We start from the raw sequence: 19,518 nt of genomic DNA on the forward strand, positions 1-19,518 counted from the left end.
TATAAATAGTAAAGGCATGGGAGAGTTATGCCTATCTAAGAGATTGATCTCTTAGGTAGGCATAATTTTCCGTGCCATTCAACCGCAGCGTTTGTAACCCTTGAAGGTCTGTACAGCCCACGTGCCGTCGGCGCTGCTTTAAGCCGTCAATTTCACGCGGGGCTGAAGGCAGCGGAGATTCTGCCTTTGCAGCACTGCACAGGCGTAGCTGCCTCCTGCGCATGCACAGCGACAGTTTCTTGGCGGGGTTTTCAAATATGGATTGTCATTATTTTAAGTGTATCTTAGGAAACAGAGAGAAGAATGGAGTTTGTGTACCGATAATGTGATAAGTTCATTTGTTGGTGCTTTATGTTTTTAAATACCGTATTTCCCGGGGTGTGGGGGTGGGGGTAGAGTTCCTTTCACAGCGTTTGGGGAGTCTGGCTCGGGGTAAAGTTGCGGGGAGGGCAACTTTACCCCGTTGTGAAGGAGGGGGTCGGGATCATGCCACTTGCGACGCTCCTTGCACGGAGGCGTGCAATACCACCGCACTGAGGCCGGGGGGGGGGGAGAAGTAGCTCGGGCGGTTGCCAGCGGCCGCCAAGCCGGACAGCAGAACCAGCCGCCACCTCAGCGCCTTCTGCCGGCCCCCGCTCACCTCTGGCAGCTCTCCGTCTAAAAACCTCTCGCTGGCCTCACTCATGTCAGCCGCTTCCCGCAAATCCTTAAATTCCAACAGCGTGATTGAGGTTACATAGATACATAGATACATAGAAAATAGGTGCAGGAGTAGGCCATTCGGCCCTTCGAGCCTGCACCGCCATTCAATATGATCATGGCTGATCATCCAACTCAGTATCCCGTACCTGCCTTCTCTCCATACCCCCTGATCCCTTTAGCCACAAGGGCCACATCTAACTCCCTCTTAAATATAGCCAATGAACTGGCCTCAACTACCCTCTGTGGCAGAGAGTTCCAGAGATTCACCACTCTCTGTGTGAAAAAGTTTCTTCTCATCTCGGTCCTAAAGGATTTCCCCCTTATCCTTAAGCTGTGACCCCTTGTCCTGGACTTCCCCAACATCGGGAACAATCTTCCTGCATCTAGCCTGTCCAACCCGAGGTTACTCGGCTGTGGGAAATTAAGGATTTGCGGGAAGCGGCTGACATGAGCGAAGTCGGCGAGCAGCAGACTGGGGATGAATATATTCAGACAGACGGAGAGCACTGCCAGAGGTGAGCGGGCCGCCAGAAGGCGCTGAAGTGGCAGCCGGTTCTGCTGTCGGGTCCCGGCAGCCGCTCGCAGCTACCCGAGCTGCTTCTATCCCCGACAACAATGCGGCGGTTCCATTGTCCGGAGAGCTGTGGCAGCGGTGAGTGAGTGAGTTACTGGCATTATCCCCGACCCCCTCTTTCTCAACACTCCTGCCCTCCCCGCAACTTTACCACTGGCACAGACTCTCCACACGCTGTGAAAGGAACTCTCTCCCCAATTGGTCCCTTGAACAAGTGTTGTCATTCAATAAGATGACAACTGATTCAACTTTTCCCTGTACTTTCCCGTTTTTCCCACCATCTCTCCATCTGCCATCACCCTTCACCCCCACCCATTCAGTAATTAAGAATAAAGGAGACTAGGAAGCCTTGGGCAAATTGAATTGTTACTGTTTTTATTTTTATTTTTTATTTTTACGGAGAGAACAATCTGCGCATGCGCTTTATTTTTTAAAGCCGACTGACTGCTTACCTTGAGTAATTACTCACGGCACATGCCTGTGCCCCACCTACCTCCTCTGGCAGCTCATTCCATACATCCACCACACTCTGTGTGGAATAAGTTGCACCTCAGGTTCTTATTCAATCTTTCCCCATTCACTTTAAACCTATGTTCTCAGGTTCTTGATTCCCTTACTCTGGGTAAAAGACTGTGCATTTCCCCATCTATTCCCCGCATGATCTTATACACCTCTATGTGATCACCCCTCATCCTCCTGCACTACAAGAAATAAAGTCCAAGGGGAGGAAGTAGTGGAAGAGGAGCAACGATGATTCAAAAATCTTAAGAGTTCACACATGTTGATTTAACATGAAAGACAAAGGACAGGTGAACAATCCATACCCTGGAGACATATCTGACAAAAAGAAATATTTCAAAGGAGGCTGTGTACTTTTATTTAACTGCTGTAGGCGATGTTTCTCAGACCACAAGAAACCCAGCAACTGAAGGGATATGAGAATGACTTCAAATGGATCATCTACAGAATCACTTGTGAGGAACAACAGTCCAATCATTCCAATTTACCAAGGACATTTATCAAGGAAATCCAAGTCACAGCCTCATACTTCACCCCCAACATCCTTCCCTCCAATCTTACCATAGAACATAGAACAGTACAGACATAAAAAATGCTGGAGAAACAAAGGAAAACGTAGACAAGATCATTGTTAGTTGGGAGATGGTAACAACAAAGCAAACAGAGATAAAATGTAGTAGAGGACTGTGTTTACTTTGTTGTTACCTCCGACCATCTTATCTCTGTTTGGTTTGTTGTCACCTTCTCCCAACTAACAATCTATTCTACATTTTCCTTGATTACCATTCCCTTTGTCCTGTTTTCACACCTTTCACTTCCTCGTCTATGCACTTCCTTATCTATATACCTCCCACTCCCCTGACATCAGTCTGAAGAAGGGTCTCGACCAGAAACATCACCCATTCCTTCACTCCAGAGATGCTGCCTGTCCCACTGAGTTACTCCAGCATTTTGTGTCTATCTTAGATTTAAACCAGCATCTGAAGTTCCTTCATACACATGGAACAGTACAGCACAGGAACAGGCCCTTCAGCCCACAATGTCTGTGCTGAACATGATGCCAAGCTAAACTAACCTCATCTGCCTGCACAAGATCCATATCTCTCCATTCTCTGCATATCCACTGTTTTATTTCCTGGTTGCTCGACAGTGGATCAGGCATAAATCAAACTAGCAGAAAATGGAGAAGATACCTATAGAATACACTCAATTTTTGGTTTGCCCACTCCAGATCCTCTCTCACATTCACCATGCACCTTTCCCTTCATTCACGCCTCAGTCCCACATGAAAGAATGGGTCGACTGGGCTTATATTCACTGGAATTTAGAAGAATGAGAGGGGATCTTATAGTAGAAACATATAAAATTCTTCAGGGATTGGACTGGCTAGACACGGGAAAAATGTCCCCAATGTGGGGGAAGTCCAGAACCAGGGGTCACAGTGTGAGATTAAGGGGTAGGCCATTTAGGACTGAGATGAGGGGGGAAAAAAACACTCAGAGAGTTGTGAATCTGTGGAATTCTCTGCCACATAAGGCAGTGGAGGCCAATTCACTGGATGCTTTCAAGAGAGTGTTAGATATAGCTCTTGGGGCTAACGGAATCAAGGGATATGGGGATAAAGTAGGAACAGGGTACTGATTTTGGTTGATCAGCCATGATCATATTGAATGGAGGTGCTGGCTCAAAGGGCCGAATGACCTACTCATGCACCTATTTTCTATGTTTATATCTGTCTACCAGGTTCGGAGTGAAGTAGAGATAGAGCATCCAGTTCACTCCCTGACCCCAGGCAGAAGACATTAATATCCTTTCAATAGCACCACCCACAGTCAACTCCCTCAGTGAACCTGCCCATCCTGTAATTAAAAAAGGCCGTGCACTCCTCACGAAAGAATTGTTAAACAGAGGCACAATAGAGATTGAAGGGTTCAGTTAAATTGATTTTTATAGAAAGGAAAACAAATCCTTTGTATTGTAAAGACAGACAATGATTATAAATCATTGTACTAAAATATAACGGCATTGGTCGGCCACATGCTGGAGCATTGCATAAGGTTCATGAAGCTTGCCATAGGAAGGATCTTAGAGAAACGCCAAGGCTTTAATGATAGTTGGAACAAAATGCTATTGTAGTGCAGGGAGCTTATGAAATCAGCTTTCATTGAGTCACGCAGCATGGAAACAGGCCTCTCGACCCAACTAGCCCACACGGACCAAAATGCCCCATCCACACTAGTCCTACCTGCCTGCTTTTGACCCATATTTATCTAAACCCATCCTATCCAAAGTTTGTTATTTAGGAACGGAGGAATTTAAAGGGAGATTGAATGAAGTCTTTCCAGTTATCAAAAATGTCAGGAAGAAAGCAAAATAGATTATTTTTACTTATTAAAATTATTGATAGTGCAGTGATACATACTCTAGATTATTTAAAGACTGAAGTGAAAAGATAGTGATGCACTTTGTTTCCATGACTGTAACAGTAGGACTTGGGCTATTTTCAGTTCTCCACAAGAATAAAATACTGAACAGCGTCTTTTGCTTTGCCCTTTGCCATTATCACCGTTGAATATAAATCACAGCTGCAAAACAATATGTCAGAATATAAAGAGCAGCAAACTCTAGTGGTTGTTACAATGATCCCTGTACTAGGACCAACTCAAGGCACCACCATTACTGGACTTTGTCCCCAAAATTACCACGGTGCAGCCATCTATCTATATTACTAAAAGTCTGATCTTGACCGCTTTTGGCCCACTGTGGCGTGATTTCCGAGAGAACGCTGCCACCTACGGCCGTCATTTTTGGCCACCTCCCTCAGAGCCCCCCTCTGCCTTCCGGGACCAGAGGATTTTTCCCATTGATGAAATATGAGAGAGATATTAATGTTTTTACAAAATTCCCCATTCTCTCTGCTGCCCCTGCTGGCGGCAGGGGGAGGGACTATAAAACCCGGAAGTGTCGTGCCTCACTCAGTCTCTGCCAGACGCAGGAAGCGAGAGGGTCATGGCTGTCTGAGCTGCGAATAACACTGAACGCACGTCTACTCCACGGTGAGTCCCCTCGATGCAGCTGTAAAGTGGCTGCAGCCCTTTTTAAAAAGTTTGTGTTCACAAAATGAATTTTGGTTGTCGGGTGGCTGCAGCCCAATTGTTTGCCTCGCCTTTTTAACAAGTTTGTGTTCACAAAATGAGTTTTGGTTGTCGGGTGGCTGCAGCCCAATTGTTTGCCTCGCCTTTTGAACAAGTTTGTGTTCACAAGATGAATTTTGGTTGTCGGGTGGCTGCAGCCCAATTGTTTGCCTCGCCTTTATAACAAGTTTGTGCTCACAAAATGAATTTTGGTTGTCAAGTGGCTGCAGCCCAATTGTTTGCCTCGCCTTGGCTTTTAAAATCGTTGCAACAGTTGGCTGCCAGCCCAAGAATCCATTCGGCCCACAATGTCTATACTAGCCCTCTGGAAACCAGTACCTTCGGCCCGCAACACCCATACTAGCGCAACAGACAACCCCCCCGCCGCCACTGGCGAGCAATAGAGCAATATTGGAATTGGTGGAGAGGTGGAATGTTGCGTTGGTGACCAGCCCTCCCATGTGATGCTGGGACCCAACGGGTTCCACTTAGTCTAGTTCTTTATGTAATCTTTTAAAGGCAACATGCAAGATGTTTAACAAAAGCAGTAAAGGTTGCAAATAGTCAGTGGAGCAGGCAGCATCTCTGGAGATAAATCAGAGGTTCCCTTCTGGTGAATTGTTTGCAACTGTTTTCGCTCATCACCGATGTTGACTGATCTGCTGAATATATCCAGCTCTTTATCTTTATTTCTGGCTCTCTGCAAATAGAGTGTTTTGTATTTGTGTAATTTTTATCTGGTTCCCATACAGTAATTATAGATAAGTGAAAAAAAAATATTACTGAAATGGTGAAAAACTGTAACTACCTGTATTACCAAAAGCCAGAGAACATTTCTGGTGACGCCGAGGAGGATTAAACTGCCCCAGGCAGAGTAGCTCATTCCTCATGCTATATTTGCAGAGTGGTTTCTCTCTGCTAATATTTTTTAGTCTACGCTGTGGGATGAGGGAGATTTTTCCCACGTAAAAATAAGTTCTGCCCACATACAAATATTTACACTTTCTATCCAAATACAAATTTTCTTCCGGGTGACAGAGATTATTTTTCTCACCGATATCAACAAAATATGTCAGCATATTTTCACACAAAAGGACTTTCAAAAATGTAGAAACATAGAAAATAGGTGCAGGAGGAGGCCATTTGGCCCTTCGAGCCAGCACCGCCATTCATTGTGATCATGGCTGATCATCCACAAACAGTAACCGGTGCCTGCTTCTCCCCATATTCCTTGATTCCGCTAGCCCCTAGATCTAACTCTCTTTTAAATTATTCACAACTCTCAGGGTGAAAATATAATAATGAAGAGGAATCGTTCATGTGCTAGTTTAGTTTAGAGACACAGTGCAGAAACAGGCCCTTCGGTCACCCAGTCCGCGCCGACAAGCAATCCCCGCACATTAACACTATCCCACACACTTTATGGACAATTTACAATTATACCAAACCAATTAACCTACGAACCTGTACGTCTTTGGAGTGTGGGGGGAAACCGGAAATCCCCGAGAAAACCCACGCATGCCACAGGGAGAACGTGCAAACTCCAACAGACATGCACCAGAAATGAGGATGGAACCCATGTCTCTGGTACTGCAAGGCAGCAACTCTACCGCTACACCACCGTGCCGCATATCTGATTATTCTCTGTTGCCTCACCTACTCCCACTGGTGTCCGTGTGGTGAAGTGGGTGCAGCTCATATGGTCCATCTCTGAACATTCTGTGGTGTTGTGGAGGATCGTTGAGGCAAAAAAACGGAAATTATAAACTGCTCGAGGTATTTCCATGCTTCTTGCTGCAGTAATAGTCTTCCCTAAAATTTGCAAAGGGAAAAATGAACATTTATGAAATTAGATAATTGGACAATTTCCATGAAATCTTGCCGCCGAGCTGGGTTTTAGAACATGTCCTCTATATCTGATAACAGACCATACAGTGCATTCAGAAAGTATTCAGACACCTTCACTTCTTCCACATTTTGTTACGTTACAGCCTTATTTTAAAATGGAGTAAATTCATTTTTCTTAATTGGATTCAATTTATTGTCATTGCACTTTTCAGTGCAACGAAATGGTTTAGCCTGCAGTCATAACATAGAATAAATAACAAACACTCAACACAGTTTAAAGTCCCAAAGTCATTCTCTCTTCCCTCCTTGCTCTCCCTCTGCGCTGAGGCAATCCAAGCCTCCGATGTTGTGACCCCACCGGGTGATGGTAAGTAAGTCTCGCGGCTGAATCAGAGCTCCGCAAACGGGCTGGTTCAAACTCCGCGGCCCGGGGCGGTCGAAGCTGCTGAAGCTGCCGTCCTCCAGTCCAGCGGAGGCAGCTGTAGTTGCGGGAGCTCCGGAAAACAGAACTCGAGCTCCCGATGATGTCGTCCACTGGCCCGCGACCGAGCCTCCGAGGCTCCAAAGTCGGGTCGGAAGTTGGGTCGCACCGCAACCACAGCCCCGAAGTCAGCGTTGGTAAGTCCTGGCTCTGCCTCCGCAGCCTCGAGGTCGGTCGCAGTTGGAGGACGCCAGCTCCGCGATAGGCGTCAGCGCAGACGGACACAGAGACGGGGGGATACGGCAGGAAAGGTCGCATCCCCCCCCGAAGGAAGAGTCAAAAAACATGTTACACCCACCCCCCCCCACACATACACAGCTAAATAAACCGAAATAAACTGTAAAAACGGGACAAGAGAAAACAAAAAACAGAAAAGACAAACGGACTGCAGGCGAGCCACAGCTGCAAGGCAGCGCCGCCCTTCCGGAATCATCAATCTACACACAATACCCCAGAAAGAAGAAGTGAAAACAGGTTTTATAGGTACAGGTGCACAACCTTTTATCCGAAAGCCTTGGGACCAGACACTTGTCGGATTTCGGAATTTTTCGGATTTCCGAATGGAAGATTTTTAGCGTAGATTAGGTAGGTAGCGCAGGCGGCTTGAAAAGTCTGGAGCGGCTGCCTCTCCCCGGAGATCGGGGAATCATTGTAAATCATTGCTTAAATGTTAGTCAGTTAGTTTGGAGGGATTTTATGTGAAGGGGGAAACTTTAATTCTTAGTCCCCTACCTGGTCGGAGAGGCGGGGAGCGGGCAATGCCTTACCGGGTCGCCGTGCAGTAAGCTCCGGAGCGCTATGGCCGCCGACTCCCAACATCGCGGAGCTGGGGGCTGCGGGCGTCCGGCCGCGGGCGGCGCCGGTTGGAGCTCCGACCCCGGCAACTCTACCCCCTGGCTGCGCGGCGCTCCAAATCCAGCGCGGCCCGCGGCCGGACGCCCGCAGCCCCAGCTCCGCGAATGTTGGGAGTCGGCGGCGTCGCAGCGCTGGGATACCAGCGGGGAGCGGGCAATGCCTTACCGGGTCGCCGTGCGGTAAGCTCCGGAGCGCTGTGGCCACCGACACACAACATCGCGGAGCTGGGGCTGCGGGCGTCCGGCCGCGGGCCGCGCTGGATTTGGAGCGCCGCGCAGGCAGGGGTAGAGTTGCCGGTGTCGGAGCTACAACCGGCGCCGCCCGCGGCCGGACGCCCGCAGCCCCAGCTGGGAGTTGGCGGCCACAGCGCTCCGGAGCTTACTGCACGGCGACCCGGTAAGGCATTGCCCGCTCCCCGCCTCTCCGACCAGGTAGGGGACTAAGAATTAAAGTTTCCCCCTTCACCCTCCCCCCCGCCCCCTTCACATAAAAGCCCTCCAAACTAACTGACTAACATTTAAGCAATGATTTACAGATGTTTAAGTGTCTCCCCGGTCTCTGGGGAGGAGGCAGCCGCTACAGTAGTACAGACCAAAGATCTTATAGCGAAGCTCCGCTATAAGATCTTTGGTACAGACCTGGGTTGACCGTGGGTCGTTTCGGGTCAAGTTTGGCGCCAAACGCGAGCTTTGGTGTGCAGACGACATCCTGGAAAAAATGGCCGGTTTTCGGAGTTTTTCGGTTTCCGGAACTCCGGATAAAAGGTTGTGCACCTGTATAGGTTCTTTATTGTCATTATACCATGTAAACATGTACAACAAAATTAAAAATGCCAACCAGTCAGTGCACCATTCACACATTATCTAAAAGCTAACGATACGTAAAAGAGAAATATCTGAAATAAACAACTAAAATAAATAACATGAAAAAAACAAGCATAAACACACAGCCATACATTCTTCTGTCGATTGCACAATCCCTTTGGTATGTAGTGCACCTGCGCTCATTTGGTGGCTATATTAAGTGTAGTTATTGCTGTGGGATAAAAGCTGTTTTTGAGTCTGTTTGTCCTTGTCCTCATTGATCTGTACCGTCTGCCTGACGGCAACAGTTCAAACAGGGAGTGTCCGGGGTGGGAAATGTCCTTTATAATGTTCTGGGATTTCTTGAGACAGTGGGAACTGTGTAGGTCCTCCAAGGTGAGGAGAGGGCAGCCGACAATCTTCTGGGCGTTGTCAATAGCCCTCTGGAGCGCTTTCCTCTTAGCCGCTGTGCAGCTGGTGTACCACACGCATACACAGTATGTTAGGATGCTCTCCATGGAGCACCGATAAAAGGACAGCAGCAGTCTCTGGGTGATGTTATTCTTCCTGAGCACCCTCAGGAAGTGCAGTCTCTGCTGGACCTTTTTCAGCAGCGCAGAGGTGTTCACGCTCCATGTCAGGTCCGCCTCAACGTGGATTCCCAGGAAGCGGAAATCCGCCGCCCTCTCCACACAGTCCCCTCTGATGATTAATGGTGTAATGTCCGTTTTCTTCTTCCTGTAATCTATTATGAGCTCCTTGGTCTTTGAGGTGTTGAGGAGCAGGTTATTCTCTCCACACCACACTGTCAGCTGTTCCACCTCATCCCTGTAGGCGTACTCGTCCCCCCCAGAGATGAGCCCCACCACCGTGGTGTCATCCGCGAATTTGACAATGGTGTTGCTGTGGTGGGCGGGGGTGCAGTCATGTGTGTAGATGGTGTAGAGCAGGGGGCTCAGTACGCAGCCCTGTGGAGAGCCGGTACTGAGGCTGAGGGCCGTGGATGTGTGATGGCCCACTCTGACTCTCTGGCTGTGACCCGACAGGAAGCTATTTATCCACATGCAGGTGGAGTGTGGAAGTCCCAAGTCCCCCATTTGTCCACCAGTTTGTGGGGAAGGATGGTGTTAAAAGCAGAGCTGTAGTCCACAAAGAGCATCCGCATGTAGCTCCCCCGCTGCTCCAGGTGGGACAGTGCAGCATGGAGGGCTGTGGCTACAGCATCCTCTGTAGATCTATTCGCTCTGTACGCAAACTGGTGGGGGTCAAAGCTTCGGGGCAGGAGTGATGTGATATGACCCCGGATCAGTTTTTCAAAGCACTTCATCACCACTGGTGTGAGTGCGACTGGCCGGTAGTCGTTGAGGCTGGAGATGTGGGGTTTTTTGGGTAAGGGGACTATGGTTGCGGACTTCAGACAGGGTGGAACAGTGGACTGGGCCAGAGACTGGTTGAAAATCCTCGTAAAGACTCCAGCCAGCTGGTCTGCGCAGTCCTTCAGCACGCGTCCAGAGACGCAGTCGGGTCCAGCAGCCTTCCTCGGATTGATGGCCCGCAGCGTGCACCTCACCTCATGCTCCTCTATCTTGAGGATTAAGCTGCTGTGGACCATGTGGTGTGATGTGGCTGTCTCTGGTGGCTCCACTTCAAAGCGAGCAAAGAATAGGTTCAGCTCCTCTGCCAACGAGGCGTCACCTTCAGCAGCTCCAAGGTTGGTCTTGTAATTGGTGAGATACTGGATCCCCTGCCACACCTGCCTGCTGTTGTTACTGTCCAGGTGGTCCTCTATCTTCCTCCTGTAGTCTGATTTGGCCTCTCTGATGCCTCTCTTCAGGTTAGCTCGGGCCGTGCTGTATAAAACCCTATCGCCAGACCTAAAAGCGGTGTTCCTCTCTTTTAACAGCCGCTGGACCTCCCGGGTCATCCAGGGCTTCTGGTTGGGGTAGACCCGGATGCGTTTGTCCACTGTGACAGTGTCCATGCAGTTTTTAATGTAACATAGTACACTGTCTGTGAACACCTCCAGGTCCTGGTGTTCAAACACATCCCAGTTGGTCCTGTCGAAGCAGTCCTGCAGCTGCTGAGAGGCACCATCAGGCCAAGTTGTGATGGTCTTTGTGATGGTAGGAGCAGTTTTCCTGAGGGGGGCATATGCATGAATTAAAAGCAGGGACATATGGTCAGACGGGCCCAGGTGTGGTAGTGGTCTAGCCCTGTAGCCCAGCTTGATATTGGAGTAGACCTTGTCCAGTGTGTTAGCTCCTCTTGTAGCACATTTAACATGCTGGTAGAATTTGGGGAGCATTGCCTTCAAGTCCGTGTGATTAAAGTCCCCTGCTTTGATGTGAACAGTTTAGAATTGTTTGTAAAGTAATTAAAAAGAAATAACTGAAATATCACATTTGCATAAGTATTCAGACCCTTTGCTATGACACTCAAAATCAAAGATATAATCTTTGCTCAAAATTGAGCTTGGGATCATCCAGTTTCCATTGATTATCCTTGAGATGTTTCTACAACTTGATTGGAGTCCACCAGTGTAACTTAAATTGATTGGACATGATTTGGAAAGGCACACACCTGTCTATATAATGTCCCACAGTTGACAGTGCATGTCAGAGCAAAAACCAAGCCATGAAGACGAAGGAATTGACCGGATACCTCCGAGACAGGATTGTGTCGAGGCCCAGATCTGGGGAAAGGTATGAAACAATTTCTGCAGAATTGCAGGTCCCGAAGAGCACAGTGGCTTCCCTCATTCTTAAATGGAAGAAATTTGGAACCATCAGGACTCTTCATAGAGTTGGCCGCCCGGCCAAACTGGGCAATTGGGGGAGAAGGGCCTTGGTCAGGGAGGTGACCAAGAGCCTGATGGTCACTCTGACAAAGCTCCAGAGTGCCACTGTGGAGATGGAAGAACCTTCCAGAAGGACAGCTATATCTGCAGCACTCCACCAATCAGGCCTTTATAGTAGTGTGGCCAGACGGAAGCCACTCCTCAGTAAAAGGCACATGACAGCCCACTTGGAGTTTGCCAAAAGGCACCTTAAGGACTCTCAGACCATGAGAAACAAGATTCTCTGGTCTGATGAACTCCAGATTGAACTCTTTGGCCTGAATGCCAAGCGTCATGTCTGGAGGAAACCAGGCATTGCTCATCACGGTGAAGCATGGTGGCGGCAGCATCATGCTATGGGGATGTTTTTCAGTGGCAGGAACTGGGAGACTAGTCAGGATTGAGGGAAAGATGAAAGGAGCAAAGTACAGACAGATCCTTGATGAAAACCTGCTCCAAAGCGTTCTGGACCTCAGATTGGGGCGGAGGTTCACCTTCCAACAGTACAACGACCCTAAGCACACAGCCAAGACAACGCAGGAGTGACTTTGTGACAAGTCTGTGAATGTCCTTGAATGGCCCAGCCAGAGCCCGGACTTGAACCCGATCAAATATCTCTGGAGGAACCTGAAAATAGCTGTGCATCGACACTCCCCATCCAACCTGACAGAGCTTCAGAGGATTTGCAGAGAAGAATGGGAGAAATTACCCAAATCCAGGTGTGCCAAGCTTGTAGCATCATACCCAAGAAGGCTTGAGGCTGTAATCGCTGCCAAAGGTGCCTCAACAAAGTACAGGTACTGAGTAAAGGGTCTGAATACATATGATATTTCAGTTATTTCTTTTTAATTATTTTGCAAAAATGTCTAAACACCTGTTTTCGCTTTTATATTAAGGAGTATAGTGTGTGGATTGATGATAAAAATATGAATTTAATCCATTTTAGAATAAGGCTGTGACGTAACAAAATGTGGAAAAAGTGAAGGGGTCTGAATTCTTTCTGAATGCACTGTATCTCAGAAAACCTTCTTCAATACATTTTGGTGTGTGTCTCATTGATGAGGGGAAATGTGCTTTGTGATTGCGAGGGAGGATTTGGAGTTAGCCCCTTGGCCCTGCGAGTCCGCACCGACCAACATTCACCCCTTACACTAGTTCTACCCGACACACCAGGGACAATTTACAGAAGCTAATTAACCAACAAATATGGACTTCTTTGGAATGTGGGAGAACACCAAAGCACCCAGAGAAAACCCACGTGGTCACAGGGAGAACGTACAAACTCCATACAGACAGCATCCATAGTCAGGATCAAACCCGGGTCTCTGGCACTCTAAGGCAGTATCTCTATCCCTGCGCTACCCCATAATTTATATCAAGAGGACTGGAATACTAAAACATAGATGTAATGCCGAGGCTCTACAAGGTGCTGGTCAGACTGAATTTGGAGTAATGTGATCAAATTTGGGCCCCATATGAGGAAGGATGATGCCGGGTCTGGAGAGGGTCCAGAGGAGGTTTACAAGAGAGATTCCAGGGATGAGTGGGTTAGCACTTGACTGCACTGGGCCTCTACTCGTTGGAGTTTAGAAGGTGGAGGGGGGACCTCATTGAAACTTACAGAATAATGAAAGGTGCGGATGTGAAAAATATGTTTTTCCTTTAAAAAGGAATTCAAGGGCGCTCTTCTGGAAGGGTAGAGGGTAGTTAATCTGCGGAACATTGCCACAGAGGGCTGTGGAGGCCAAGAGTGGATATTTTAAAGGCAGAGATAGACAAATTCTTGAATAAAATGGGTGTCAAGGGTTATGGAGAGAAAGCATGAAAATGGGATTAGGAGGTAGAGATCAGCCTAGATTGAATGGCGTAGTAGACTCGATGGGCCGAATGGCCTAATTCTACTATAACTTGTGAAAATATTATTTCACCTACACATGCATATCTTTTTGGTAGAACAAGGGAAAAGAGGTATATGAAAATTAATCACTACAAATACATGAAAGTGTAAAATAACAGTCTTTGACTCAAGATAAATTCTGTACCTTTTTCCACAGAGGCTGCATGAACTGCTGAGTGTTTTCAGGGGATTTGGGAAATGGCTGGGAAATTTGACAGACACAACTGCAGCCATGAACCTACTAAATGGTAAAGCAGGTCAAAGGTAGGCATGGCCCACTCCTCCCTTGTCTTGCTCTGCTTGTACATTGACATGATACTAGACGTTCATTGACATGATTCCAGCTCAGCTTTCGCACACCCAGGTTTAGTTTATAGATACAGTGCGGAACCAGTTCAGTGTCACGTGTACGGTGAAACGTTTATTGTTGCGTGCTAACCAATCAGCAGAAAGACAATACATGATTACAACCAATCCATTTACAGCATTTAGATACATAAGGAAATAACGTTTAATGCAAAATAAAGCCAGCAAAGTCCGATCAAGCCTGGTCCGAGGGACGTCTGAAAGAAACAGGCCCTTCGGCCCACCAAATCTGCACCGACCCCCGCACACTAACACTAGTCCTACACACACTAGGACAATTTACATTTATACCTATCCAATTAACCTGCAAACCTGTACGTCTTTGGAGTGTGGGAGGAAACCGAAGATCTCAGAGAAAACCCACGCAGGTCACGGGGAGAATGTACAAAATCTTTACAGACAGCACCCGTAATCAGGATGGAACCCGGGTCTCTGGCGCTGTAAGGCAGCAACTCTACCACTGCGCCGCCACCGTGCCTCTGAGGTGTTGATGGAAATGATTGGATTACCTTGATCCTTTGATTCCGCTTGAGCAAACTCCTCCAGATGAGCCTCTATCAGGTCTGCCAGTTTATGAAGTATCTGCGATCGCTGCAAAGGGCTCTTTGCCGACCACCCGGGGAAAGCATCTTTGGCAGCACTTACTGCCGCATCCACCTGTGAGGAAAGATTAAAGCAACAAACCAAGTCACGAGGAATCAACAACAATCCACTTCTTTAGCGTGCATTTTCTATGTTTGTCTTTCTTCAACTAGCCAACCGATTTAGAGATTTTAGAGATATGACATGGAAACAGGCCCTTCGGCCCACCGAGTCCATGCCAACCATTGATCACCCGTTCACACCGGTTCTGGTATCCCACTTTCACATACGCATTAGGGACAATTTACAGATATCAATTAACCTATAAACCTGCACGTCTTTCACATATGGGAGGAAACCGGAGCACCCAAAGGAAACCCACACAGTCACGGGGAGAACATGCAAACTCCTCACAGACAGCACCCAAGGACAGGATTGAACCCGGGTCTCTGAGGCTGGGAGGCAGCAGCTATACCAGCTGCACCACTGTGCTGCCCTTTAATTTACTTCATTTGAATCAATGAGGCACCATGTTTGTTAAGATAGCTTTGTACATGTTGACCAATATAAGAAGCACTAACTCCTGGCAGGAGAGATTTATTGTAAGTATCCCTGCTGCATATAGGTGTATGGATTTCTTAACCAGAGATATTTTATTGTGTTCACATGGCATGCAATGTGGAGCAGGAAAAACTGACTGGACTCTAGTTCTCCGTCCTCTTACCATATGTTTTTCTTATTTACATTCTACAACTGGAAAGCAGCTCCCACACCATGGATGCACATAGAAACGTAGAAAATAGGTGCAGGAGTAGGTCATTCGGCCCTTCGAGCCAGCGCCGCCATTCAATATTATCATGACTGATCATCCAAAATCAGAACCCCGTTCCTGCCTTCTCCCCATATCCCTTGATTCCGTTAGCTCCAAGAGCTATATTGAACTCTCTCTTGAAAACATCCAGTGTATTGGCCTCCACTGCCTTCTATGGCAGAGAATTCCACAGATTCAGAACTCTCTGGGTTTAAATGTTTTTCCTCATCTCAGTCCTAAATGGCCTATCCCTTATTCTTAAACTGTGGCCCCTGGTTCTGGATTCCCCCAACATCAGGAACATTTTTCCTACATCTAGCCTGTCCAATCCCTTAAGAATTTTATATGGTTCTACAAGTATCTCAGATAATGCCATGAAATTGAGTTGCGTGACTTTTCATTACTTCCACTAGTTTAACATTATTTCATCTATACATAGTAACAAAAAAAGGTTAATGAGGGCAAAGCAATAGATGTAGTCTACATGGACTTCAAGCAAGACATTTGATAAGGTTCCACATGGTAGGCTGCTCTAGAAGGTTAGATCACATGGGATCCAGAGAGAGTTAGCCGACAGGATAGAGAATTGTCATCATGGAAGGAAGCAGAGGGTGAGGGTGGAAGGTTGTTTTTGCAGACTGAAGGCATGTGACTAGTGGTGTCCCTCAGGCAGTGCTGGAGCCATTGCTGTTTGTGATTTATATCAACAATTTGGATGAGAATGTAGACGGCATGATTAGCAAGTTCGCAGATGACACCAAAGTGAATGGTATCGTAGATAACGAAGATAGTTGTCAAAATTACAGCAGGATCTTGATCAATTGGGCAAATGGACTGAGCGATGGTTAACGGAGTTTAATGCAGACAAGTGCGCGGAGTTGCATTTTGAGAAATCAAAATAGGGGCTGACCATGCAAGATGAGGCATAGATAAGTTGAATGCACATAGCTTTTTCCCCAGGATGGGAGAGTCAAGAACCAGAGGACAGGGGTTTCAAAGTGAGAGGGGAAAGATTTAATAGGAACCCGAGGGGCAACTTTTTCACATACAGGGTGGAAGGAACATGGAGCGAGCTGCCAGAGGAGGTAGTTGAGGCAGGTACTATAACATCGTGTTGCTATGTTTTATTATTGTTGCTTCTGTACTCTGTATTCACATGCTATTGTGATTGTCTATTGTTAGACACACAGCGAGTTTTCCATTGGGGCTTTCCTTTTATCCTTTTCCTGGAAAAGAAGATGTGGTCAGCGGGTCAACTGCTGACCCTCAAGCACTCTACGTCTCGCCCTGTATTTACAGGCATTTGTCTACAAGTCCAAGCCAAGCCCCGACACCACCGGGTGACAAAATCTGATTTACAGCTGAGTTCCACTTGCAGACAAGAGACTGCAAGCGACTGGAAATGTCACGACTGCATTTCCTTTAATGCATCAAAATGGATTCAAGCTGTCACAGGGGACAATAGATACTTAAAATAAGTCAGATCAAATCTGATGAGAAAGGAGGTGTTGATGTTTTAAGTGCAATGTCTTCTTTGGAACTTTTAATCAAATGACAACTTATCAAATTCTAAAGGAGTTGCCAATCAAGATTCAATTTAATTGTCACATGTACCAATTAAGGTACAAATTTGAGTCACCATACAGCCATACTAAGTAAAAAAGCAAAAATACACACAGCACATAAAATAAAATTTAACATAAACATCCACCACAGTGGAATCGACATTCCTCACTGTGATGGAAATTCAGACATCTTCCTCCTTTGTTCACCCGTGGTCGGGGCCTTTGAACGGGGCAGTTGCCGACAATCCGCTGTTCAAGCCCTCTCGTCGGGATGATGGGAACTCGGGCTTCGGGACAGATCGGAACACTCTGCGGCATGGAGCTCTCGAGTCGGCCGCTTCTTACCGGAGACCGCTGCTTCACGGTGTTAAAGTCCACAGGCCCCGCGGTCGAAGCCCCTACACTGGCGATCCTCACCAAAAGATCCCAGGCTCCGCGATGGTAAGTCCGCGCCGTAATAGCGGCATGAAGCTCCGGGCCAGTCTTCCGGGAAGGTCGCACCACTCCATGTTGTAGGCCGCAGGGGGGAACGGAGATGCGACATGGAGAAAATCGCATCTCCGTCGAGGTAAGTGACTGAAAAAGGGTTAATGCTTTGTTCAGTTATTCCTTACAGCTTTATCATTTGTACATTTGTACAGTGGCTTCAAATCTATGCCACAGTGGCTTCTGGTGTTATACTGCCACCTCTTGGAACTAAAAAGAATTACACAAAATGAATTACCCAAAAAAAAGCCAGTGAAGCTACATTTTTCTTGCACCATCCCTCAGTGGCTTTGTAGGTAAAAGCAATGTCTATGCAATAAAGTAATCTATGCATGTTGCTCGCAATGCTGAGCACAAAGTATGCCTGACATGAAACATAGGTGGTCTAGGGAGGTGGGAGGTTAAAGAGCATCTGTGGTGCATGATTCACTCTCCCCACAATCTCAGATTTCTTCCCCTCCCATCTATCCGAACTCTGCCATCCCAAATGAACTCAGTGTTCCCCTTCTCTCTGCACAATCTACTCTCCCATCCATTCATCCTTCTGCACCAACCCTATTGCCCTACTTTTCCCCCCCTCTACATCCCGAGCGGTAGAAGAAGGCCTGCTATAATCTCCGAAAAACCATCAAGGATGCCAAGAGACAATACCAGGACAAACTCGAGTCCCAGTATAACCACTCTGACACAGTGAGAATGCGGAACGATCTGAATAAGATAACTGGCTACAAAGCCAGGTCAGGCAACACCACGGGTGATAGCGCGACCCTACCCGATGAGCTGAATGCTTTCTACGCTCGCTTCGAGCAGAAGGCCAACAGGGCGGTGACACCAGATTCAAGTGTGCCTCTCCCCAGGGTGACTGTAGAAAAGGTCAGCCTTCCGGGGGGTAAACCCACGAAAAGCAACTGGCCCAGACGGAGTTCCTGGCCGTGTCCGTAGCAGCTGCGCGAACCAGCTAGCGGGAGCATTGGCGGACATCTTTAATCATTCGCAACTCCATTCTCATGTAGCCACCTCTTCAAGACGACCACCATACTCCCGGTGCCGAAGAAAAGCAAGACCTCATGCCTCAACAGCTACCATCCAGGGGCCTTGACATCCACTATCATGAATCGTTTTGAGAGGCTAGTTATGGAACGCATTAAACCCAGTCTACCCAGTGGCCTTGACCCATTCACCATAACAGGTCCATGGACAATGCCATCGCCCTGGCCCTAGCCCTACACTTATCCCTAGTACACCTGGATAAGAGAGACACCTACGCCAGACTCCTATTCATAGACTACAGCTCTGCCTTTAATACCATTATACCATCCAAGCTTATCATCAAACTCGCAGGACTTGTTATCAGCACTCATCTTTGCAACTGGATCTTCAAATTATGCAGATGCAGTTTAATGCGGATAAATGTGAGGTTATCCACTTTGGTGGCAAGAACAGGAAGGCAGATTATTATCTGAATGGTGTCGTTAGAAAAAGGGGAAGTACAACGAGATCTGGGGGTCCTTGTTCATCAGTCACTGAAAGTAAGCATGCAGGTACAGCAGGCAGTGAAGAAAGCTAATGGCATGTTGGCCTTCATAACAAGAGGAGTTGAGTATTGGAGCAAAGAGGTCCTTCTGCAGTTGTACAGGGCCCTGGTGTGACCACACCTGGAGTATTGTGTGCAGTTTTGGTCTTCACATTTGAGGAGGAACATCCTTGCTATTGAGGGAGTGCAGTGTAAGTTCACAAGGTTAATTCCCGGGATGGCTGGACTGTCATATGTTGAAAGAATGGAGCGACTGGGCTTATATACACTTGGATTTAGAAGGACGAGAGGGTATCTTTTTAAAACATTTAAGAATATTAATGGATTGGACACGCTAGAGGCATGAAATTTGTTCCTGATGTTGGGGGAGTCCAGAACCAGGGGCCACAGTTTAAGAATAAGGGGTAGGCCGTTTTAGACCCCGACAACAAGAAAAAAACGGAGGGATATCGATCACTATTTATAGGCTTCCATTGCAGTGAGAAATGGTCAGATATCCCTCCGTTTTTTTCCTGTTGTTGGGGT

General features: G+C 47.3%; 1 protein-coding gene across 1 annotated transcript in view; it reads right to left on the reverse strand.

Annotated features, from left to right (window-relative positions):
- The window catches only part of aldh8a1 (aldehyde dehydrogenase 8 family member A1), a 47,291-nt gene that overhangs the window by 6,978 nt on the left and 20,795 nt on the right, over positions 1–19,518 (reverse strand). Inside the window, exons 2-3 of the mRNA XM_033020933.1 lie at positions 14,525–14,672; positions 6,586–6,741 (exon numbers count right to left, since the gene is read on the reverse strand). Coding sequence (XP_032876824.1) covers positions 6,586–6,741; positions 14,525–14,672 — 304 coding nt within the window. The remainder of the gene's footprint in view (positions 1–6,585; positions 6,742–14,524; positions 14,673–19,518) is intronic.

Source organism: Amblyraja radiata, chromosome 5 (genome assembly GCF_010909765.2).
Source record: "Amblyraja radiata isolate CabotCenter1 chromosome 5, sAmbRad1.1.pri, whole genome shotgun sequence".
NCBI lineage: Eukaryota > Metazoa > Chordata > Chondrichthyes > Rajiformes > Rajidae > Amblyraja > Amblyraja radiata.